The sequence below is a fragment of the Salvelinus alpinus genome, chromosome 11 (assembly GCF_045679555.1).
Source record: "Salvelinus alpinus chromosome 11, SLU_Salpinus.1, whole genome shotgun sequence".
Lineage (NCBI taxonomy): Eukaryota > Metazoa > Chordata > Actinopteri > Salmoniformes > Salmonidae > Salvelinus > Salvelinus alpinus.
In genome coordinates, this window is record NC_092096.1 from 48,053,426 (window position 1) to 48,079,948 (window position 26,523).

The 26,523-nt window shown below is 46.1% G+C and overlaps 1 protein-coding gene across 1 annotated transcript in view; it reads left to right on the top strand.

Moving 5' to 3' along the window:
- Positions 1 to 260: 260 nt before the first annotated feature.
- LOC139534274 (5-hydroxytryptamine receptor 2C-like) overlaps positions 261 to 26,523 on the top strand; it is a 31,299-nt gene continuing 5,036 nt past the window's right edge. The window contains exons 1-3 of the mRNA XM_071333302.1: positions 261 to 1,646; positions 1,856 to 2,051; positions 24,909 to 25,109. Coding sequence (XP_071189403.1) covers positions 1,425 to 1,646; positions 1,856 to 2,051; positions 24,909 to 25,109 — 619 coding nt within the window. The 5' untranslated portion in view covers positions 261 to 1,424. The remainder of the gene's footprint in view (positions 1,647 to 1,855; positions 2,052 to 24,908; positions 25,110 to 26,523) is intronic.

The following is a 26,523-nucleotide window of genomic DNA, read 5'->3' on the forward strand; positions in this document are numbered from 1 at the left end:
AGTAGGTGTGTCCAAACTTTTGACTGGTGCTGTACATTGGTCTCATCCCACACACAACAACTGACTGGAGTGACTGGAGTCTTTGACACTTTTTTGGGCCTTCCTCTGACACCGCCTATTATATAGATCCTGGATGTCAGGAAGCTTGGCCCCAGTGATGTACTGGGCCGTACGCACTACCCTCTATAGTGCCTTACGGTCAGATGCCGAGCAGTTGCCATACCAGGCGGTGATGCAACTGGTCAGGATGCTCTCTACGGTGCAGCTGTAGAATTTTTGAGAACCTGAGGACGCATGCCAAATCTTATCTATTTTATGTTTTATGTATTGCTGTTTTATAGCCCTGTTTAACTGCATTGCCTGTAGCGCTCTCTTGGTCTGGGATGTATCATCTGAACCGCGTCATATAAACAAACTGTATCCCATTAATGTAGCCATTTCATTATTCTAAGCCTCACAAACTGCATTAGATTTATATGTGGGATTACAGTGTTCGAGGCTGTAGGCTGTTTATCTTAAAAAATCGAATCAAATCCAGGTTTATTTGTACACAGATTAGTAGATGTTAAAGCAGGTGCAGTGAATTGCTTTTGTTTCTAGCACCAGCAGTTCAGTAAATGTCTAACAGTACAATAATAATACACAAATCATCCCAAGAGGGAAAAAAAGTTTAAAAAAGAAGAAACTAGAGATTAAAAAATATCACAACGTGCAATATCAGAAAGAGTCATGTCGGAATATAAATATGTGGTGTATATAGACAGTATGAACAATATACAAGTAGATACACACACACACACACACACACACACACACACACACACACACACACACACACACACATACACACATATACACATAGATCTGTGCACACACTCATGTACACACAATGAGAGATTGAAAGAGAGAGAGTAAAACTCAATGTTTTTGTATTCCCTTTCTCTAGAGCTTTCTAAACATAGAAACATTGGGTCTTCTACTCTAAAGTTACCAAAAACATGAAACAATGGGCAACACTGACCAGCTCAGCTTGTCCTTCACATGTGACTTCTGAAGAAGAGCTTATCCTGGGGCGTTCTCCTTCTCCACTGTATAAGAGGAAACATAACCACCAATCAACTCTTCCTTTACTTTCAAGTGGACCTAAACCTGGAGTCTTGACTATCCATTTTGTGAACTTAACTAAACCGTAACTTGATCCCACTCTAACACTATTTTCACCCGGAACCAAGATTAAATCAATTCCAAGTCTCTAGACTTTCTAAGTGGACCTGAACTTGGACTACCCATTACAAGACAACACATTTTTATCCCTAACCAAACCAATCCCAAGTCTGTTGATGTCGCATGGTCCTCTGGGTTGGTCCCTCTAGTGGTGACAGGGGAGTAGTGCAGGTCCAGCCAGGACCTCCAGGCCTCCCAGTATGGGAAGTCCAGGAGGGGTAGCCCTACTGAGCGGGTTCGGATCCTCCGCCACAGACTCTCTGGAGGTAGGGGGCTGGATGGTCTTGCCAGGGGGGAACAACTCCACCTACCTTGGACTCAACCAGAGTCTACCCTGGGGAGTCGGGGCTGGAGGAGTAGACGCTAACCTGTCGTTGGGGTCGTCGCAGGCAGAGGCGGTGATTCGAGCACCGACCATGAAGGTTAGTGTGTTTTATTTATCTCTATTATTATTATTTATTTTTTATGCTATATATAGTGCAACAATCACTACAATACCAGGTTAGCCATTTTGAGTGTACCCATGAGTTTACCAGTCATTTGCCAAGGTCAGAGGTTCAGATATTCTATGGCTGTTCTAGCCATTCTCTTTCTATGGTGCCATACAAATAAAGTTTGGTTGTATTTGAAGGAGAAGAACTGGCCGGCACTCCTCATCCTGGTCATCATCGTGCTGACGGTGTGTGGAAACGTCCTGGTCATCCTAGCTGTCTCATTGGAGAAAAAGCTTCAGAATGCCACCAACTTCTTCCTGAGGTCTCTGGCCGTGGCCGACATTCTGGTGGGGATACTAGTGATGCCTATATCCCTCATCAACATACTCTATGGTGAGTAGAACTACACTGTGCATAACTGCCACTGGCCGTGGCTGGCGGGGATACTGGCCATACCGTGTGGTATGTGTAAACGGTCTTGAGGTTGGCTCTGTGGTCTCAGTTTCTTAGACAGGGAGTGTATTTTTTGTGGTTAGTGCTCTGTGTGGTCTGTTTAAACTTTCTCTGTGTATCTAGAATTGTTGGTGCTATGTGGTCTGTGTAAATGGTCTCTGCATCTGTCTCTCTCTCTGTGTGTCTCTAGCTCTGTCTCTTTCTCTGTGAGACTATGAGTGCATTGAGAACCGTTCGTGGGCTGTGTTAGTGGTCTGTGTAAACTGAATCTCTGTCTTAGAGTACAATAGTGTATCTTAGTTAGAAGTGGAGGCTGGTGACTTGAACATTTTAGGAGGATGAGAGACCCACAGTATAGGCGCGGAACACACGGAGATGACAAAGCATGTTTCAAAAATCGGCAAAGACTAAGTATTTTAACCTAAAGCATTTAATGAAGACATTTATAGTACAATATTATAGGGAATGGGAATGAGAGGGCTACTTACACAGTGTTGGGAAGGGATCACAACAGTGATTGAATGGGGGTATGAGGCATGATTTGAGGTGTTCAGAGGCTTCAGTGCAGGACAAGCTCATCATGGATGGATGGTGTTGGGGAAGAGCTCAACTCTTCCACTGAAGGAAAGACAGGATTTGACTGGGAAGACAAAAAATAACAACACAATACACTACATAGCTAGACAAAAGAGCTAAGAATGAGTTAGTCCAAGCAAGAAGTAAAACAATTTATGTGCAATAATGTGATTGTGTTTGTGTGTGTGTGATTGACTCTACATACAGTAATGAGAGAAAATTGATAGGGGTACTCATAGTGCTTGGAGAGGAAACAGTGGATGAGTGGGCACATGAGACGTGGCTTCAGTGGAGTGGTTATCACCTCTAAATCAGGGAATAGGAAGGGACTTACAGTAGCCGTAAATACAAATAGCAGATGCATACCTTAACAGCTGCGCTATCGTAAGTTAAACTCAGACATCTCAGAATTCACAAAGTCATACAGTCTGAGCATCTCGCCCATTTGACACATCAAAGTAGCCAAAGAAACGTTCCTGAATAAAGCCCTGATCATCCACATACCTGACAATAACTGACAACTGCAAGGAGACTGGTGGCACCATAGGTCCCAGAGTGGTGGGCCAAGTTTTTCCTTATCTGTTAACCTGACCAGGAAAACTCTGGACCATATAAGGTATGACAGTGATTAATCCGTTGTAAAAAGGTTTTACATGGGCTATGACGGGACCAGTTTTTCCTAATCAGGTCACATGTTTTTAAAAAGAAAACCCAACCGTATACTTGTTCATATGAATTATATTTAGACTAGATTAAGAGGGGGATTTCCTCTACCCAGACCCAGAGACAACAACTAATAGACAACTGATAATAATGCCCTGATAAGTTCCTTTCCTGAGGATGGCTCACCTCTCACAGTTCTGGGTGACTTTAACCTCCCCACGTCTACCTTTGACTCATTCCTCTCTGCCTCCTTCTTTCCACTCCTCTCCTCTTTTGACCTCACCCTCTCACCTTCCCCCCCTACTCACAAGGCAGGCAATACGCTTGACCTCATCTTTACTAGATGCTGTTCTTCCACTAATCTCATTGCAACTCCCCTCCAAGTCTCCGACCACTACCTTGTATCCTTTTCCCTCTCGCTCTCATCCAACACTTCCCACACTGCCCCTACTCGGATGGTATCGCGCCGTCCCAACCTTCGCTCTCTCTCCCCCGCTACTCTCTCCTCTTCCATCCTATCATCTCTTCCCTCTGCTCAAACCTTCTCCAACCTATCTCCTGATTCTGCCTCCTCAACCCTCCTCTCCTCCCTTTCTGCATCCTTTGACTCTCTATGTCCCCTATCCTCCAGGCCGGCTCGGTCCTCCCCTCCTGCTCCGTGGCTCGACGACTCATTGCGAGCTCACAGAACAGGGCTCCGGGCAGCCGAGCGGAAATGGAGGAAAACTCGCCTCCCTGCGGACCTGGCATCCTTTCACTCCCTCCTCTCTACATTCTCCTCTTCTGTCTCTGCTGCTAAAGCCAATTTCTACCACTCTAAATTCCAAGCATCTGCCTCTAACCCTAGGAAGCTCTTTGCCACCTTCTCCTCCCTCCTGAATCCTCCTCCCCCTCCTCCCCCCTCCTCCCTCTCTGCTGATGACTTCGTCAACCATTTTGAAAAGAAGGTCGACGACATCCGATCCTCGTTTGCTAAGTCAAACGACACCGCTGGTTCTGCTCACACTGCCCTACCCTGTGCTTTGACCTCTTTCTCCCCTCTCTCTCCAGATGAAATCTCGCGTCTTGTGACGGCCGGCCGCCCAACAACCTGCCCGCTTGACCCTATCCCCTCCTCTCTTCTCCAGACCATTTCCGGAGACCTTCTCCCTTACCTCACCTCGCTCATCAACTCATCCTTGACCGCTGGCTACGTCCCTTCCGTCTTCAAGAGAGCGAGAGTTGCACCCCTTCTGAAAAAACCTACACTCGATCCCTCCGATGTCAACAACTACAGACCAGTATCCCTTCTTTCTTTTCTCTCCAAAACTCTTGAACGTGCCGTCCTTGGCCAGCTCTCCTGCTATCTCTCTCAGAATGACCTTCTTGATCCAAATCAGTCAGGTTTCAAGACTAGTCATTCAACTGAGACTGCTCTTCTCTGTGTCACGGAGGCGCTCCGCACTGCTAAAGCTAACTCTCTCTCCTCTGCTCTCATCCTTCTAGACCTATCGGCTGCCTTTGATACTGTGAACCATCAGATCCTCCTCTCCACCCTCTCCGAGCTGGGCATCTCCGGCGCGGCCCACGCTTGGATTGCATCCTACCTGACAGGTCGCTCCTACCAGGTGGCGTGGCGAGAATCTGTCTCCGCACCACGTGCTCTCACAACTGGTGTCCCCCAGGGCTCTGTTCTAGGCCCTCTCCTATTCTCGCTATACACCAAGTCACTTGGCTCTGTCATATCCTCACATGGTCTCTCCTATCATTGCTATGCAGACGACACACAATTAATCTTCTCCTTTCCCCCCTCTGATAACCAGGTGGTGAATCGCATCTCTGCATGTCTGGCAGACATATCAGTGTGGATGACGGATTACCACCTCAAGCTGAACCTCGGCAAGACGGAGCTGCTCTTCCTCCCGGGGAAGGACTGCCCGTTCCATGATCTCGCCATCACGGTTGACAACTCCATTGTGTCCTCCTCCCAGAGTGCTAAGAACCTTGGCGTGATCCTGGACAACACCCTGTCGTTCTCAACTAACATCAAGGCGGTGACCCGTTCCTGTAGGTTCATGTTCTACAACATTCGCAGAGTACGACCCTGCCTCACGCAGGAAGCGGCGCAGGTCCTAATCCAGGCACTTGTCATCTCCCGTCTGGATTACTGCAACTCGCTGTTGGCTGGGCTCCCTGCCTGTGCCATTAAACCCCTACAACTCATCCAGAACGCCGCAGCCCGTCTGGTGTTCAACTTTCCCAAGTTCTCTCACGTCACCCCGCTCCTCCGCTCTCTCCACTGGCTTCCAGTTGAAGCTCGCATCCGCTACAAGACCATGGTGCTTGCCTACGGAGCTGTGAGGGGAACGGCACCTCCGTACCTTCAGGCTCTGATCAGGCCCTACACCCAAACAAGGGCACTGCGTTCATCCACCTCTGGCCTGCTCGCCTCCCTACCTCTGAGGAAGTACAGATCCCGCTCAGCCCAGTCAAAACTGTTCGCTGCTCTGGCACCCCAATGGTGGAACAAACTCCCTCACGACGCCAGGTCAGCGGAGTCAATCACCACCTTCCGGAGACACCTGAAACCCCACCTCTTTAAGGAATACCTAGGATAGGATAAAGTAATCCTTCTAACCCCCCCCCCTTAAAAGAGTTAGATGCACTATTGTAAAGTGGTTGTTCCACTGGATATCATAAGGTGAATGCACCAATTTGTAAGTCGCTCTGGATAAGAGCGTCTGCTAAATGACTTAAATGTAAATGTAAACAGAACTCACAGGGCTGAGCTTGCTTTATGCATATTTGGGTCATGCAGGCCAATGCAACTGTAGGCCCAATAAAACATTAACTCACATCTATCATCACTATTATGTTGATTGATTAAATCCAGTTAGAAGTATAGGCAGCTTAGTCAGCCCAAGTTTGAATATAAACCACATTTGATCACATTCACATTTTCTCCTGACACAAAAATGTACTATAAATACATAACTTTACCAATTTGTTTACCCTGACCAGATGGACAGGGCGCATAGGCTGTATGAAACTGCTATTATTAGTAGCCTACAGTTGATCAGACTGAAAAATCGTCTTGTTTTCATCCCATACAGCATGTCCGATCTCTAATGTTTGGGTGTAGGCTAGGCCGCTGCGACATTCATGTAATCAGTTTTTGCTTGTGTCTGTCCGAAGTGATTATGTGTTATCTCCTTTGCTAAATCAATACAGACGGAAAGTGGAAAGCATACTTGAGCACGCTTGAAAAAAGGTGCGTCAACCTCTCTCTTTAATCTAACTTTCAATGTATAATGCGATGGAAGCTATAAAATCATTCTGAATTGATTTCTACATTCCAGAAAAGACAGTCGAAAGTTCCATATGTTCATCAAGTAAAGCACCGTAAAGTGCAATTACCTCTGCAAGCTCCTTGTAGTTTCCCTTGTTAGCAGAACTTTCCTTCTCATCGTGTCCTCTAAAAGCCAAGTTGTGCATACTCAAAAATGCAGTGGTGTCGATAAGCTGTTTTGAGAACATCCCTGTGTCTTACTTTCTCTTTGTGTTGCGCGGCTTGAATTCACAGACATTCGTCCATTACATGATCGATGCGGCTTTTCCCAAGAAGCTTGAATCTGATGTGGGCATTTAAACTCAGCAAAAAAATAAATGCCCCTTTTTCATGACCTGTCTTTCAACGATAATTTGTAAAAATCCAAATAACTTCACAGATCTTCATTGTAAAGGGTTTAAACACTGTTCCCCATGCTTGTTCAATGAACCATAAACAATTAATGAACATGCACCTGTGGAACGGTCGTTAAGACCCTAACAGCTTACAGACGGTAGGCAATTAAGGTCACAGTTATAAAAACGTAGGACATTAAAGAGGCCTTTCTACTGACTCTGAAAAACACCAAAAGAAAGATGCACAGGGTCCATGCACATCTGCATGAACGTGCCTTAGGGATGCTGCAAGGAGGCATGAGGACTGCAGATGTGGCCAATGCAATAAATTGCAATGTCTGTACTGTGAGACGCCTAAGACAGCGCTACAGGGTGGACAGCTGATCGTCCTCGCAGTGGCAGACCACGTGTAAACACCTGCACAGGATCGGTACATCCGAACATCACACCTGCGGGACAGGTACAGGATGGCAATAACAACTGCCTGAGTTACACCAGGAACGCACAATCCCTCCATCAGTGCACAGACTGTCCGCAATAGGCTGAGGGAGGCTAGACTGAGGGTTTGTAGGCCTGTTGTAAGGCAGGTCCTCACCAGATACCACCGACAACAACGTCGCTTATGGGCACAAACCCACCGGCGCTGGACCAGACAGGACTGGCAAAAAGTGCTCTTAACTGACGAGTCGCGGTTTTGTCTCACCAGGGGTGATGGTCAGATTCGTGTTTATCGTCGAAAGAATGAGCGTTACACCGAGGCCTGTACTCGGGAGCGGGGATCGATTTGGAGGTGGAGGGTCCGTCACGGCCTGGGGCGGTGTGTCCCAGCATCATTGGACTGAGTTTGTTGTCATTGCAGGCAATCTCAACGCTGTGTGTTACAGGGAAGACATCCTCTTCCCTCATGTGGTACCCTTCCTGCAGGCTCATCCTGACATGACCCTCCAGCATGACAATGCCACCAGGCATACTGCTCGTTCTGTGTGTGATATCCTGCAAGACAGGAATGTCAGTGTTCTGCCATGGCCAGCAAAGAGCCCGGATCTCAATCCCATTGAGGACGTCTGGGACAAAGTTGAATCGGAGAGTGAGGGATAGGGCCATTCCCCCCAGAAATGTCCAGGAACTTGCAGGTGCCTTGGTGGGAAGAGTGGGGTAACATCTCACAGGAAGAATTGGCAAATCTGGTGCAGTCCATGAGGAGGAGATCTACTGTAGTACTTAATGCAACTGGTGGCCACACCAGATACTGACTGTTACTTTTTATTTTGACCCCCCCTTTGTTCAGGGACACATTATTCAATTTCTGTTAGTCACATGTCTGTGGAACTTGTTCAGGTTAATGTCTCAGTTGTTTCATCTTGTTATGTTCATACAAATATTTACACATGTTAAGTTTTCTGAAAATAAACGCAGATCACAGTGAGAGGACGTTTCTTTTTTTTATGAGTTTATGTGCTCCAGGGGCGGTCAATGCCATTTAAAATGAGGAAGGAGGATGTTTTTGTTTCATTAACATGGGCTTATTTCTATAACTGGACATTTGATGATTGTCATTCATATTCCATTCACCCAGCTCAATGTAACATCGATATGTTTAGGCTACTACGTGATACTCAAATTTTCCCTCTACTCACTATGAGATTGGTTCAACATAGCCTGTAAATGAAAGTTTCAAACGTAGGTGTACAGGTCGAGAGAATTTTTTGTAATCAAGGTGACACATTCAATACCGCTTTGCACTCTTGCCTGCATCTAACTGATCTAGGGTGTAATCATTAGTCCAACAGTTGCAAACAAGAGTTTCTATTGGACAAATTCAGGTATGTTTATCCCCGTTTCATACGGTTTACTTTGCTTCAGTTCAAGAAACGTTTTTCAACAGAATCGGCGCAATGAATACACCCCTGATCACAAGCAAACACAGTTTACTTTCATAGCAGCCACATACAAACAGCTCGTTGTATATTGTGTATAATTCCTTCTCGCATCTATCTATGTGCTCTCCTCCTCTCACCTTTTCCTTTCGCTTGTGGATTTCAGTTCACAACAAATCAAATGTCTGTCACCAGGCGAAAAACCCCCGCTGCACACAGCTAGCTAGCTATGCTTTCAGTACTAGCTCGGATAGGTTGGAAGACGTCCTTCGGAAGTTGTCATAATTACTGTGTAAGTCTATGGAAGTGGGTGAGAACCATTAACCTCCTATGTTTTATATTGACGTCAATGTACCCAGAGGAGGATGGAAGCTAGCTGTCCTCCAGGTACACCATGGTGCTACCCTACAAAGTGCCACTGACGCTAGTGTATTCCTTTATTGCAAAACAGTGTGTCTTAATCAATTATTTGGTTACATGTGAATCTATTTAGTATAGTTTTATCTAAAAATAGCTTTCATGTTTCACTATAAAAAATCATGTTCTGAAATTCACTGAGGAGGATGGTCCTCCACTTCCTCCTCTGAGGAGCCTCCACTGATATGCTCCCTGCTTTTTTATGCCGCTTAGCTGAACGATTTATGTTTTTCAGGTCACTATACCTACCTTCCTTTCGCCCAAGGCTCAGACTTTCCAAAAAGCAGGCAAGGCCAGCTATACAGGCAGCTTGATGAATGGCTCCCTATAAACCAGATATACTTTTCTATACCAATTGGTATTGAATGCAATACATGTTTCATCCTTCTTCATGAAACTGATTTCAAGCAGAAGTCAACCCTCTGTTTAAATTCACATCTTTTCCATGTACCCCAGAGAAAGGTGTTCTTCAACAAAAAGGCCAGAACATTTTTGGTAGCATTGGCCATTCTGCACTTCTGGTGCTGAAACTGCATGCTCGCACTGGTAGCTAGTTAGCTACTGCTACTGAAGTTAGCAAGGGAAATTGAAATAAATTGCACTAACTGGACACAAAAATAAAGTTCTAAAATCAAGAAAACTAATTATCTACCTCCTCCGTCTCCTGTAATTTGAGGAAATTAATTTGAATTGAATAATTTCCCCAAAATGCTAAAATATCACTTTCACTCTCAATCTCTATCCAGTAATGTTACCAACTTACCAAGCTTCTCAACACATTAGAACACCCCCCCCCCCCCCCCCCCCCCCCCACAATGCTGTGTGGCACAATCCCAATACAACACACTAGTTTCATTCTCTGATCCTAATCCTATGATTGGATGGACAACATGTCAGTTCATACTGCAAAAGCTTTGATTGGTTGGAGGTCGTCCTCCGGAAGTGGTCATAATTACCATGTAGATCTATGGAAGGTGGTGAGCCTTCCATAGAGGCCTACGAGCCTCCTAGTTTTTATTTTGAAGTCAATGTAGCCAGAGGAAAATGGAAGCTAGCTGTCCTACAGTTACACCATGGTGCTACCCCAGAGAATGCTGTTGAAGTTACTATAGACCTTCATTGCAAAACAGTGTGTTTTAATCAATTATTTGGTGACAATGTATATATTTAGTATAGTTTTATCTAAAAAGGATAACTTTTTAAAATGTTTTTATTTTATGACATTTCAATGAGTAGGATGCTGATCAACTTCCTCCTCTAAGGAGCCTCCACTGTTAGTTTGTGTTCTGTGGTCTCTGTTTATGTTAGAGAGAGAGTGTATCTAGAATAGTTAGCCTACAGAGATGCCCTCTGGTGGTCGAACTAGCATTAATGGCAACAATGGCTGACAGTAAAATACTATGACTTCATACACTCCAACATGCCATACCATTCCGTAGCACCTGGCAAAGCTGTGCTGCAGGTATGACAACTTTTAAAGGAAGAACCACTGTAGATACTCTTCTGCAGAGAGATCCTATTAAATTACAAGAGGGGCTATGTCATGAACCCTCAAAGTTCCAGAATGGTCTGAAAATGGCAGCCATTGTGTTCAGGGAGAAATCCAAACCATTCTACTCAACCTGGTCACAGGGCAATTCGTATTATTCTATACTTTAATCCGAGTCACCTCATTTCGTATGGTATGTATTTATTTGTGGATGTCTATCACCCATTTCATATGATATGTTACGAATTACAATTCGTATTATATGTTATGAAATTGTAAAATGTACAATATGTTACAAATTCTAGCTAGTTGGCTAATGCTAGCGTGCTTGCTAACATTAGCTATGCTAGGGGTTAGGGTTAAGGTTAGGGGGAAGGGTTAGCTAACATGCTAAGTAGTTAAAAAGTAGTAAGTAGTTGAAAAGTTGCTAATTAGCTAAAGTTGTCCGTGATGAGATTCAAACTCGCAACATTTGGTTTGCTAGAAGTTTAAGTTAAGCCTCCGACCAACCACCTTACTTTTGTTTTTGCCTTAATTAACCATCTCTTATGTAACCATCCTAAACATAACATATCATACTATACTGAACAAAAATATAAACGCAACCTGGAATAATTTCAACGATTTAACTGAGTTACAGTTCGTATAAGGAAATCAGTCAATTTAAATTAATTAATTAGGCTCTAATCTATGGACTTCACATGACCGGGCAGGGGCGCAGCCATGGGTGGGCCTGGGAGGGCATAGGCCCACCCACTGGGAGCCAGGCCCAGCCAATCAGAATATGTTTTTCACATAAAAAAAAGGGCTTTAGTAGAAATACTCCTCAGATGTGAAGGTCCTGAACTTGCGACGTCTCCCTCTGAAGAGACATCTGTGACATTCGGTTGTGTGACAAAACTGCACAAGCTTGATGTAGTCATTGCATGCATGGAAGACGGGACCAAATACTAAACTTTTGACTAGGGATGTCAATAATTTTGTACCCCACTGTATATGCAATGTACTTTATATGAAGTATCCAGCAAAGACGGCAACATCTATGCTATTGACCACGCCTGAGTCCATCAAAGCCAACTTAATGAGGCATGGTACTGGCAGTGAAACTCATTGCCGTTTAGTAGCTCTCAATAGACCAGCTAAGGTCATTTTACCATTCAATTATTGTCTTCTAGGCCTATGTGGGAATACTAACTATGTGTAGCATGATCTAATGTAGCACTATGTCTATTTCTCATATGACGCACCGCTAAGTACATTCGATGAGGCAAGATGAGCTGTCATCTTGGTACATGGGAAATATGCAACATATCTAATTAGCACAGCCAGGTGGCCTTGCTGACACAGGATGAGCTGTCATCTTGGTCTATGAGGATATTCTACCTATGCAACATAGCTACAGGACAGCAGGACTGACACAGTCATGATTAAAAAAAAAAAAGATTTTTATTTGTCATATGCGCCAAATACAACAGGTGTAGATCTTACAGTGAAATGCTTACTTATAAGCCCTAACCAACAATGCAGTTTAACAAAAAATTATAAAATAAAGCATATGTAAAAATAAAAAAAAGGAATTAAGAAATAAAAGTAACAAATAATTAAGCAGCAGCAGTAAAATAACAATAGCGAGGATATATACAGGGGTTACCGGTACAGAGTCAATGTACGGTGACACCGGTTAGTCGTGGTAATTGAGGTAATAGTATGTACATGTAGGTAGAGTTATTAAAGTGACTATGCATTGATAATAACAGAGAGTAGCAGCAGTGTAAAATATGGGGGGGGGGGGGCCAATGCAAATAGTCTGGGTATCCATGAGTAGATGTTCAGGAATATTATGGCTTGGGGGTAAAAGCTGTTTAGAAACCTCTTGGACCTAGACTTGGCGCTCTTGTACAGCTTGCTATGCGGTAGCATAGAGAACAGTCTATGACTAGGGTGGCTGGAGTCTTTGACAATTTTTACGGCCATCCTCTGACACCTCCTGGTATAGAGGTCCTGGATGGCAGGAAGCTTGGTCCCAGTGATGTACTGGGCCGTACACACTACCCTCTGTAGTGCCTTGCGGTCGGAGGCCGAGCATTTACCATACCAGACAGTGATGCAACCAGTAAGGATGCTCTCGATGGTGCAGTTGTAGAACCTTTTGAGGATCTGAGGACTCATGCCGAATCTTTTCAGTCTCCTGAGGGGGAGTAGGTTTTGTCGTGCCCTCTTCACGACTGTTTTGGTGTGCTTGGACCATGAAAGTTTGTTGGTGATGTGGACACCAAGGAACTTGAAGCGCTCAACCTGCTCCACTAAAGCCCCGTCGATGAGAATGGGGGTGTGCTCGGTCCTCCTTTTCCTGTAGTCCACAATCATCTCCTTTGTCTTGATCAAATTGAGGCAGAGGTTGTTGTCCTGGCACCACACGTTCAGGTCTCTGACCTCCCCCCTATAGGCAGTCTCATCGTTGTCGGTGATCAGGCCTACCACTGTTGTGTCATCGGCAAACTGAATGATGGTGTTGGAGTCGTGCCTGGCCGTGCAGTCATGAGTGAACAGGCAGTACAGGAGGGGACTGAGCACACACCCCTGAGGGGCCCCTGTGTTGAGGATCAGTGTGGCGGATGTGTTGTTACCTACCCTTACCACCTGGGGTGGCCCGTCAGGAAGTCCAGGATCCAGTTGCAGAGGGAGGTGTTTAGTCCCAGGGTCCTTAGCTTAGTGATGAGCTTTGAGGGCACTATGGTGTTGAACAATGAGCTGTAGTCAATGAATAGCATTCTCACATAGGTGTTCCTTTTGTCCAGGCGGGAAAGGGCAGTGTGGAGTGCAATAGAGATTGCATCATCTGTGGATTTGTTGGGGTGGTATGCAAATTGGAGTGGGTCTAGAGTTTATGGGATAATGGTGTTGATGTGAGCCATGACCAGCCTTTCGAAGCACTTCATGGCTACAGACATGAGTGCTACGGGTCGGAAGTCATTTAGGCAGGTTACTTTAGTGTTCTTGGGCACATCAACTATGGTGGCCGGCTTGAAACATGTTGGTATAACAGACTCAGACAGGGAGAGGTTAAAAATGTCAGTGAAGACACTTGCCAGTTGATTAGCGCATACTCGGAGTACACGTCATGCTAATCCGTCTGGCCCTGCGGCCTTGTGAATGTTGACCTGTTTAAAGTTCTTACTCACATCGGCTGCGGAGAGTGTGATAACACAGTCCCCCGGAAGAGCTAATGCTCTCATGCATATTTCAGTGTTACTTGCCTCGAAGCAAGTATAGAAGTAATTTAGCTCATCTGGCAGATTTGTGTCACTGGGCAGCTCTCAGCTGTGCTTCCCTTTTTTAGTCTGTAATAGTTTGCAAGCCCTGCCATATCCGACGAGCATGGGAGCCGGTGTAGTACGATTCAATCTTAGTCCTCCTGTATTGAAGCTTTGCCTGTTTGATGGTTTGTCGGAGGGCATAGCGGGATTTCTTATAAGCTTCCGGGGTTAGAGTCCCACTCCTTGAAAGCGGCAGCTCTTCCCTTTAGCTCAGTGCGGACTTTGCCTGTAATCTATGGCTTCTGGTTGGGGTATGTAAGTACGCTCACTGTGGAGACGACGTCATCGATACACTTATTGATGAAGCCAGTGACTGATGTCGTGTACTCCTCAATGCCATCGGAGGAATCCCGGGAAATATTCCAGTCTGTGCTAGCAAAACAGTTCTGTAGTTCTGCTTCATCTGACCACTTTTTTATAGACCAAGTCACTGGTGCTTCCTGCTTTAATTTTTGCTTGTACGCAGGAATCAGGAGGATAGAATTATGGTCAGATTTGCCAAATGGAGGGCGAGCTTTGTACGTATCTCTGTGTGTAGAGTAAAGAGTGTCTAGAGTTTTTTTCCCTTTGGTTGCACATTTAACATGCTGGTGGAAATTTGGTAAAACGGATTTAAGTTTCCCTGCATTAAAATCCCTGGCCACTAGGAGCACCTCCTCTGGATGAGCGTTTTCCTGTTTGCTTATGGTGGAATAAAGCTCATTGAGTGCAGTCTTAGTTTCAGCATCGGTCTGTGGTGGTATGTAGACAGCTATGAAAAATACAGATGAAAACTCTCTAGGTAAATATGTAGTGTGGTCTACAGCCTATCATGAGCTACTCTACCTCACGCGAACAAAACCTTGAGACTTCCTTAGATATCTTGCACCAGCTGTTGTTTACAAATATGCATATACCACCACACCCTGTCTTACCGGAGGCTGCTGTCTATCCTGCCGATACAGTGTAAAAGCCGCCAGCTATATGTTGTTCATGTCATCGTTCAGCCACGACTCTGTGAAACATAAGATTTTACAGTTTTTAGCAATACTGCGAGAACTCATGTAGGCTCCACAATCTCAGAATCAATCAAATGCAACATCGTAGCAGCAGAGAATTATGGGCTCATGATCTAGAGAGTGAAGCCGAGACCAATTGAGAAGCAGTAGTGGCGCCGATGCAGAATTGGGTGGTCGATAGTTCAGAGGTAGCCCACAGCGCTGACCAAGGAACCAGAGCCATGATGAGTTCCAGTATCTTGTCATTTATCGCCAGCATTAATGTTGAACAGAGGTTCGCCAGGTGCCGCCCATGCTCAGCATGCAGGTAGTATAACATTAAAGAGAGGAAAAAGCAGTGTTAGATCTAGTGATGACGACTGATGTTCCATGCTAATGCTTTCATCTAAGGTTGTATGAGAGTATGGTTAACATGTGAGTGTGCATAATGTAAACAGAACTTAAGAGATAATGCGATATTAAAAGGAAGGAACATTTAGTGTATTTCAGACTGAAAAACCCATTAAAGCCATCATACGGACCACCTCTGGAAAAGCATAATGAAAAACCAACATGATTGCCTTAATGTGAACTCAAACTTGTGCTAAGAGAGGAAAGGTCCTACAATTGAAAAAGGCATACATGGTTATACAGTATAACATAAGACATTGAGCAGACAGTAGACTGCTACAGAGCGGCGCAGCTCAGCCATGACATACTATATATATATATATATATGTATACATATATATATACACTCCAGACTCCGACATTGCTCATCCGAATATTTCTATATTTCTTAATTACATTCTTTAACTTTTTAGATTGTTGTGTATTGCTGTGTACTGTTAGATATTACTGCACAATAACATCTGCTAAATAGTATTTGTATGCAACCAATAACATTTGATTTGATTTGATTAAGGTCCAAGGTGATAACTTTAAATCTGAGGAATAAAGGTTAAGGTCAACTTAAAATGAGGCTATGCATCTGAATATATATGTCAGGGTTTACCAAAATTGGACCCAGAAGCAGACCAGGACAAGGTGAGTATGAAGATGGTGAGTATTTATTAATAAATGAGAACGTGGAGGTAGATAGTTCCAGGTGGCGGAGCGGGCAGCGGAGGTGTGTTGATGGGAGTGGATAGGCAGATCCAAGGGATAAACAAAAACTGGCGACGAGCAGACAGGGATGGGATATGGGTTCCGGGTGAATGGCTGTAGACAGAACAAACGGAGGTAAGTTAAAGGCAAGCAAGACGTACAAAACAAAACAAACTCTATCAACTGGAGGCTGGTTCGTGGGCACAACATACTGTTCATGGCTAACGATCCGGCAGGGAATGGATGTCAGGTCCGGGCTTAAGAAGAGGAGAGATGATGATCAGGACCAGGTGTGCAGATAGCTGATGGGATACAGGTGCGGGTAATCAGAACTCTACCAACTGGCTACATTGCCCGGCAACCAGACAGGGTGCGTTCCAGGACGCCGGAAAAAACACTCCAGGACAGAACACAGGCAAAAAACAGACTCAGGAAACGGGATTCGTGACAGTACCCCCCCTCCGACGAACGCCACCGGGCGGACTACCCGGAGCGCCAGGGTGGAGGCGGTAAAAGTCACGAAGCAGGTCATCGTCAAGGATCTGACGCCGAGGAATACAACTCCTCTCCTCTGGACCATATCCTTCCCAATCCACTAAATACTGGAACCCTCGACCCCGCCGTCTGGAGTCCATGATGCGGCGCACCGTGTAGGCAGGACCACCTCCGATCATCCGAGGAGGAGGAGGACGAGGAGGAGGGGGCAACAGAGGACTGAGGAGAACCGGCTTGAGGCAGGAGACATGAAAGGTGGGGTGTACTCTAAGCGTTGCCGGCAATTTGAGTCGGACCACAACAGGGTTAATGATTCTCTCCACCACAAACGGACCAATGAACTTGTGACAGTTTCCTCGACTCAGTCCGTAGAGGAAGATCCCGTGTAGCCAACCAAACCTTATCTCCGATGGTATAAGCGGGAGCAGGAATACGGCGACGATTCGCCTGGATCTGATACCGGTCAGAAACTCTAAGGAGGACCTTCCTGGCCCGATGCCAGGTCCGGTGGCAACGACGAATGTGGGCCTGGACAGAAGGAACCGAGAGATCCCTCTCCTGAGAAGGAAACAAGGGAGGTTGGTATCTGTACAGGCATTGGAAGGGGGACATCCCAGTGGCAGATGAAGGAAGGGTATTATGGGCATACTCGACCCAGGGTAATTGAGATGACCAAGAGGTGGGATCAGAGGAGACAAGACAACGCAGCGTGGACTCCATCTTCTGGTTGGCTCTCTCCGCCTGACCATTAGATTGTGGGTGAAATCCAGAACTGAGACTGACTGTAGCTCCAATGGCCAAACAGAAGGATCTCCAGACAGCAGAGGTAAACTGAGGACCACGGTCAGAAACAATGTCACTGGGCAATCCGTGGACCCTGAAAACCTCCCTAACAAGGATCTCGGGCGTCTCCGTGGCAGATGGAAGCTTGGAGAGAGGCACAAAATGAGCAAACTTGCTGAACCTGTCCACAATGGTCAGAATGACCGTGTTCCCAACAGAAGAGGGCAATCCCGTGACAAAATCCAGGGCCAGATGCGACCAAGGTCGCCGAGGAATAGGTAGGGGGTGAAGAAGCCCAGAGCTGGGCCGATTGGTACTCTTATTCTGCGCACAAACAGGACATGCGGCAACAAACCTCCGGGTATCTTCTCCCATGGCAGGCCACCAAAATCGTCTGCGCAGTAGCGCCATAGTCCGAGCAACGCCAGGGTGACAAGCTATCTTGCTGGCGTGGGACCACTGAAGGACAGCAGAACGGACCGACTCAGGCACAAACAACCGACCGGGTGGACCGTTACCGGGGCCGGGCTGCGTCCGAAGGGCCGCCATCACATCCTCCTCAATCCTCCATGTAATGGCTCCCACGACAAGGTTCTGGGGAAGAATCGTCTCAGTCTTGGCCCCACTCTCATCCGTCTTGGAGAACATCCGGGACAAGACGTCCGCTTTGCCGTTCTTCGACCCAGGTCGGAACGTCAGGGGAAAAATTGAAACGTCCAAAAAACAACGCCCACCTGGCCTGACGGGAGTTGAGACGTTTAGCCGATTGCACGTAAGCCAGATTCTTGTGGTCCGTCCAGACCACAAACGGTTGCTCCGCTCCCTCCAACCAGTGACGCCACTCCTCCAAGGCAAGCTTCACAGCGAGAAGCTCCCGGTTACCCACATCGTAGTTTCTCTCAGCTGGTGAAAGACGACAAGAGTAGAAGGCGCAGGGATGGAGTTTACCGTCAGTGGAGCTACGCTGGGACAGGATGGCGCCCACCCCCACATCAGACGCGTCCACCTCAACAACAAACTGACGGGAAGTGTCAGGTTGAGAGAGAATCGGGGCGTTGGTGAATCGGCTCTTCAAGTCCAGAAATGCTCGGTCTGCCTCAGGAGTCCAACAGAAATTCCTGGTACAAGACGTCAAGGCAGTAAGAGGAGCGGCCACCCGGCTGTAATCCCGGATAAACCTCCGATAGAAGTTCGCAGATCCCAGGAATCTCTGGAGCTGCAATCTCGTACCGGGCTGGCCCCAATCCCGAACCGCCCGAACCTTCTCTTGGTCCATCTTGATCTCTCCCCTGGAGATGATGTACCCGAGGAAGGACGTAGTGTGGGCGTGAAAATCACACTTCTCAGCCTTCACGAACAGACGGTTTTCCAATAACCGCTGCAGGACCTGCTTGACATGCTGGACGTGGCTAGAAAGCTCCCTCGAGAAGATGAGGATATCATCCAGGTAAACGAACACAAAAATACCAATCATATCTCTCAGCACGTCATTCACCATACTTTGGAACACAGCAGGAGCGTTGGTCAGTCCAAACGGCATCACCTGGTACTCGAAATGTCCCATAGGTGTATTGAACCCAGTCAACCACTCGTCCCCCTCTTTGATCCGAACCAAATGATAAGCATTGCGTAGGTCAAGCTTCGTAAACACCGTAGCACCCTGTAATGAGTCGAACGCAGAGCTCATCAAGGGCAGGGGATACTTGTTTTTGACCGTAATATCATTCAAACCCTGATAATCAATACACGGTCGAAGTGAGCCATCCTTCTTGCTCACAAAAAAGAATACTGCTCCCAGGGGTGATGACGAGGGGCGAATGAGACCTGCAGCTAGAGACTCCTTGATGTAGGTCTCCAAGGCCTCACGCTCAGGTCGAGAGATACTGTATAATCGTCCCTTGGGAAAGGCAGCTCCAGGGAACAGCTTAATCGCACAGTCATAAGGTCGGTGGGGAGGAAGTGACAGAGCCTTCTGCTTACTGAATACTTCACCCAAATCGTGATATATTTCTGGAACCAGGGACAAATCAGGGGGAGCAGACTCACTGCCCTGACTGGGGATAGCATGAGAACAGGCAGTCCTAAGGCAGTTAGCATGACACTCAATGCTCCAACTAGTTACCCTACCCGTCACCCAATCAACCGAGGGATTGTGTTCTCTCAGCCAGGGGTAACCAAGAACCAGGGGAACATGGGGCGAGGACAAAATGAAGAAGGAGATAACCTCTGAATGATTCCCCGACAACAACATCTTAACCGGTTCAGTCTTCATAGTGATCCGTGCCAGACTACTGCCGTTCAGAGTGGTAGCTTCAATGGCTTTCGGCAATTGCTCCTTGGAAAGCCCCAGCTGTTCCACCAAATCGGCATCAATAAAGCTGCCATCGGCACCTGAATCAATAAAAGCGTTCATCGCTAAACTCTGATTCTTATTCATGAGGGTCGCAGGAAAACAGGGTCTGACAGGGTTCTTGAGAGGTTGAAACTGGCTCGCTAAAAGACCTCCCAAAACTAGCGAGCCGGGCAGTTTAACGGGCGCTGAGTACAAGCGGAGATGTAATGTCCCGAGCTACCATAGTAGAGGCAGCTGTTGGTCTCACGTCTACGTTGGCGCTCCACCTTAGTTAACCCGTGTCGCCCTATAAGCATGGGTTCAGGATCTGACGGCAAGACCCCTCCACTAATCCTGTGTGGGGAATAATGATCAACACGTTCTGGTCCACTTCCTGACTCGAATGGTAACCGAGTCTCAGATTGATTAGACGGACCCCACTGCTTCTCCCTCCTTCTCTCTCGGACTCTATTATCTACCCGAATAGCTAAGGTGACCAAACTGTCTAGGTCACTAGGCTCTGGATAGGAGATCAGCTCGTCCTTGAGTTGCTCCGACAACCCCTGGTAAAAAGCCGCTTGTAGTGATTCCTCATTCCAACCACTCTCCACAGCCAATGTCCTGAATTCAATCACAAAGTCTGCCACACTGCGAGCTCCTTGGCGAAGAGAGAACAAACGTTTAGCTGCGTCCTTACCTCGGACTGGATGGTCAAAAAGCTTTCTCATCTCTGCCGTGAAACCCTGGTATGACGTCATGCAGGTGTCCCGTCGTTCCCAAACGGCTGAAGCCCATTCCAGAGCTCTACCACGCAGAAGCTCAATAACAAAAGCTATCCTAGCCTTATCTGTGGCGTAAGAGTAGGGCTGCAGATCAAAAACTAACCCACACTGCAAAAGAAATGAACGGCATCCTCCCAAATCTCCCTCGTACTTATCCGGTGTCGGAACCTTGGGCTCACGGAAGGAACCCGCTCCCGAATCGGCAGGTGATATGGGTGAAACAGGTGGTGGATGATCCGCCGGCAAACTGCGCTGATCCTGGATACTCGTTAAGCTAGCCGATAAGTTCCGGATTGAACCCGCTATCTCGTGTAGCGCCGTGTTGTGTTGTCCCAACATCTTCTCCTGCTGGGTAATTGCATGGTAAACGGAGTCCAGGTCCGCTGGGTTCATCGCTGGCCGGATCGTTCTGTCAGGGTTTACCAAAATTGGACCCAGAAGCAGACCAGGACAAGGTGAGTATGAAGATGGTGAGTATTTATTAATAAATGAGAACGTGGAGGTAGATAGTTCCAGGTGGCGGAGCGGGCAGCGGAGGTGTGTTGATGGGAGTGGATAGGCAGATCCAAGGGATAAACAAAAACTGGCGACGAGCAGACAGGGATGGGATATGGATTCCGGGTGAATGGCTGTAGACAGAACAAACGGAGGTAAGTTAAAGGCAAGCAAGACGTACAAAACAACAAAACAAAACAAAACAAACTCTATCAACTGGAGGCTGGTTCGTGGGCACAACATACTGTTCATGGCTAACGATCCGGCAGGAAATGGATGTCAGGTCCGGGCTTAAGAAGAGGAGAGATGATGATCAGGACCAGGTGTGCAGATAGCTGATGGGATACAGGTGCGGGTAATCAGAACTCTCCCAACTGGCTACATTGCCCGGCAACCAGACAGGGTGCGTTCCAGGACGCCGGAAAAAACACTCCAGGACAGAACACAGGCAAAAAACAGACTCAGGAAACGGGATTCGTGACAATATATATATTAGTTATTATTATTTATTTTTTTACCCCATTTTCTCCCCAATTTCATGGTATCCAACTAGTAACTACAATCTTGTCTCATCGCGGCAACTCCCGTACGGACTCGGGAGAGGTGAAGGTCGAGAGCCGTGCGTCCTCCAAAACACAACCCAGCCAAGCCGCACTGCTTCTTGACACAATGCCCGCTTAACCCGGAAGCCAGCCGCACCAATGTGTCAGAGGAAATACCGTGCACCTGGCGACTGTGTCAGCGTGCACTGCACCTGGCCCGCCACAGGAGTTGCTAGAGCGCGATGGGACAAGAACATCCCCAGTGCCTTAGACCACTGCGCCACTCAGGATGCCCACTTCTGTGAATATACACTTAGTAATGGACAGACCCAGTAATGTTTAGCCGACGACAAATGCCATCCGCTTAGAAAAAGATATCGGGCTGCTGGACAGCACATGAAGCGGTCCATAGAATTTGGGCCAAGCACGATGATGGTAGATATGAGTCACGCTCAGATAAAATGACTAGCAGAGATGCTTTGCAAACACACAATGTAGAAGTAGACATTGTAACGCACATTAACTTGATTACTACTATCCGAATGCAATAGAATGCTCTTAAAATATTGCCTAACCTTAACATCTGTTACAGCGAGAATGAAAGATGACAGAATTCATTCATAGATAACTGTAAGGATGCATGTTTTATCACGTAACGGGCAATCTGGGATGAACCAAGAACAGTAATCCCACCACTACTAAACTACTACCTGGGGAGAAACCGCAGAAAGTGACCACTTAATGTAAAATATAGCTAGTAAAACAGTAAAACCTGATAGCCCATTTACTCCCCAAAAGGGAAATGCACCAGCCAATACATGCATCACAATAAATACACAGTAAAACCACACAAGGACACACAGACACTAAAAGCAGGAGTCCTGTGAAATGCTTTCGACACCTTGTAGAGTTCATGCCTTAACGAATTGAGGCTGTTCTGAGGGCAAAAGAGGGGGGTGAAACTCAAGATTAAGAAGGTGTTCCTAATGTTTGGTATACTCATTCTATGTGTGTCATGTGGTGTGTGTGTGTGTTGGTGGGGGTGCTGTGTGTGTGTGTGTGTGTGTGTGTGTGTGTGTGTGTGTGTGTGTGTGTGTGTGTGTGTGTGTGTGTGTGTGTGTGTGTGTGTGTGTGTGTGTGTGTGTGTGTGTGTGTGTGTGTGTGTGTGTGTGTGTGTGTGTGTGTGTGAGTGTGTGTGCACAGGCTTTGGCATATTATTTGGCACTCTAGGCCTAATCAGTTGGGTTATTGAATAGTAACCCTGCTTTTTGTTCATTATCATGTAATCCCAATTATTCTTACCACCCCTGGTGTGTGTGTGTGGCTCCCAGTTCTGCATAAAACATCAATTATGTTAACAATATGACCCTCTGATTTTAAATATATTGGTTTAACATGCTGTACAGAATAATTAGCATATTATTATGTATTTAATTAGCATAAAGTAGTATACAACTTGTTTTCTAATTTCATAACTTGTTTCAAATTTTTACAAACTCTGTTTTACATAAAACATGAAGATGTGTTAATAACATCACCTTACCTTAAATTATGGGTTTAAGTTACTATGTTTTCAGCACTGCCTCATTTGCATATTAAGTGCATACTTTGCATAATATTGCATATTCATTTCATACTGCTTTAATTTGAATAATCTCTGTGTTCCACATTAGCCCTGAAAATGTCATAACTACAGTGCCTTCGGAAAGTATTCAGACCCCTTTTTCCACATTTTTTTAGGTTACAGCCTTATTCTAAAATTGATTACATCGTTTTTTTCCCTCATCAATCTACACACAATAACCTATAATGACAAAGCAGAAACAGGTTCAGAATTTTGGGCTAATTAATATAAAGTATTCAAACCCTTTACTCAGTACTTTGTTGAAGCACCTTTGGCAGCAATTACAGCCTTGAGTCTTCTTGGGTATATAAGCTTGGCACACCTGTATTTGGGGAGTTTCTCTCATTCTTCTCTGCAGATCCTCTCAAGCTCTGTCAGGTTGGATTGGGAGTGTTGCTGCACAGCTATTTTCAAATCTCTCCAGAGATGTTCGATCAGCTCTGGCTAGGCCACTCAAGGACATTCAGAGACTTGTCCCGAAGCCACTCCTGCATTGTCTTGGATGTGAGCTTAGGGTCGTTGTCCTGTTGGAAGGTGAACCTTTGTGCCAGTCTGAGGTCCTGAGTGCTCTGGAGCAGGTTTTCATCAAGGATCTCTCTGTACTTTGCTCTGTTCATCTTTGCCTCGATCCTGACTAGTCTCCCAGTCCCTGCTGCTTTATAACATCCCCACAGCATGATGCTGCCACCACCGTGCTTCACCGTGCCAGGTTTCCTCCAGACGTGACACTTGGCATTCAGGCCAACGAGTTTCATCAAACCAGAGAATCTTGTTTCTCATGTTCTGAGAGTCTTTATGTGCCTTTTGGCAAACTCCAAGTGGGCTGTCATGTACCTTTTACTAAGGAGTGCCTTCCATCTGGTCACTTTACCATAAAGGCCTGAATGGTGGAGTGCTACAGAGATGGTTGTCCTTCTGGAAGGTTCTCCCATCTCCGCAGAGGAACTCTAGAGCTCTGTCAGAGTGACCATCGGGTTCTTGGTCACCTCCCTGACCAAGGCTCTTCTCTCCGATTGCTCAGTTTGGCCGGACAGCCAGCTCTAGGAAGATTCTTGTTGGTTCCAAACTTCTTCCATTTAAGAATGATGGAGTCCACTGTGTTCTTGGGGACCTTCAATGCTGCAGAAATGTTTTCGTACCATTCCCCAGATCTGTGCCTCATACCAATCCTGTCTCGGAGCTCTATGGACAATTCCTTCGACCTCATGGCTTGGTTTTTGCTCTGACATGCACTGTCAACTGTTGGTCCTTATATAGACAGGTGTATTTATTTTCAAATCATGTTCAATCAATTGAATTTACCACAGGTGGACTCCAATCAAGTTGTAGAAATATCTCAAGTATGATCAATGGAAACAGGATGGACCTGAGCTCAATTTTGAGTCTCATAGCAAAGTGTCTGAATAATTATGTAAATAAGGTATTTCTGTTTTTTATTTTTAATAAATTTGAAAACATTTCTAAAAACCTGTTTTCGGCTTTGTCATTAACGGGTATTGTGTTTAGATTGCTGAGTAATTCGTTTTTGTTTTAATCCATTTCAGAATAAGGCCGTAAAGTTAAAAAAAATTGGAAAAAGTCAAAGGGTCTGAATATTTTCCGAAGGCACTGTATCTAACCTGACTTTCTCGCCCCCCCCACCCCCCCTCCTCTTCCAGACTATGCGTGGCCCCTGCCCAGTGCATTGTGTCCTATCTGGATCTACCTGGATGTTCTCTTCTCTACAGCCAGTATAATGCACTTGTGTGCTATATCTCTGGATCGATACGTGGCCATAAGAAATCCTATAGAGCACAGCCGTTTCAACTCCAGAACTAAAGCTATGTTGAAGATAGCAGCTGTGTGGACCATATCTATAGGTAGGTAAGGGGATATATGGGTGCATGCGTCACACCCACACACACGCACAGAGTACTCCTTTAGGAAATGTTGATGAATAGAGGCAGAAGGAGACTTTGTTATTTCCTCTTTTTCTGCCTACTCATCTAGACCTCTTGGCTATTTAGCTGTTTATCCCTCCATTTCTCTCTCCCTCCCTCTCTCGTTGTAAAGCGTGGTGGTATTCCAAAACTGTGTGAGACTGACACAGACATGATTCTCTCTCCTTCTCTCTCTCTCTATCTGTCTCTCTCTCTTTCTCTCTTTGAGGATGGGATAGATAAGTAAAGTCAATGGGTCTGGTAGACAGCCAGATGACAGGGTGAAAGGTCAGGTTGTGTGTGTGCCTCAGTGTCTCTGTCCCTCTGTGTGTGTGTGTGTGTGTGTGTGTGTGTGTGTGTGTGTGTGTGTGTGTGTGTGTGTGTGTGTGTGTGTGTGTGTGTGTGTGTGTGTGTGTGTGTGTGTGTGTGTGTGTGTGTGTGTGTGTGTGTGTGTGTGTGTGTGTGTGTGTGTGTGTTAAACAGATGACATGGTCCGAGGTAGACCAATCGCGAAATTCGAAGTATGATGGATGAACGTCTATTTTTGGATGCTATAATTTCGCGTGGTTACGGGGTTAATTCCGCGTGGTTACAGGCTTAAAACAGAAACAATTCAAAGGTTAACAGTTCAGGCATTAATTCAGAGTGGTTAAGGTTAGAGCTATGGTTTGGGCAAGGCTTAAAACAAAATAAATAACAACAACACGCTGCTTCCATCATCCATCAAGTATTCTCACAGCTTGCCAGGGTATTGTGAACTGTGGTTGGCAGCGATTACAGCCTTGAATCTCCTTCGATATGATACTACAAGCTTGGCACACCTGTATTTGGGAAGGTTCTCCCATTCTTCTCTGCAGATCCACTCAATCTCTGTCAGTTTGGATAGGGAGCGTCGCTGCACAGCTATTTTCAGGTCTCTCCAGAGAAGTTCAATCGGGTTCAAGTCCGGGTTCTGGCTGGGCTACTCAAGGACATTCAGAGACTTGTTCCGAAGCCACTCCTACGTTGTCTTGGCTGTGTGCTTAGGGTCATTGTCCTGTTGGAAGGTGACCCTTTGCGGCAGTCTGGGGTCCTGAGTGCACTGGAGCAGGTTTTCATCAAGGATCTCTCTGTACTTTGCTCTATTCATATTTCTCTTGAACACCTAGTTTCCCAGACCCTGCTACTGAAAAACATCCCCACAGCATGATGCTGCCACCACCATGCCTTACCGTAGGGATGGTGCCAGGTTTCTTCCAGACGTGTCACTTGGAATTCAGGCCAAAGAGTTCAATCTTGGTTTCATCAGACCTGAGAATCTTGTTTCTCATGGTATGAGAGTCCATTAGGTGCCTTTTGGTTAATTCCAAGCGGG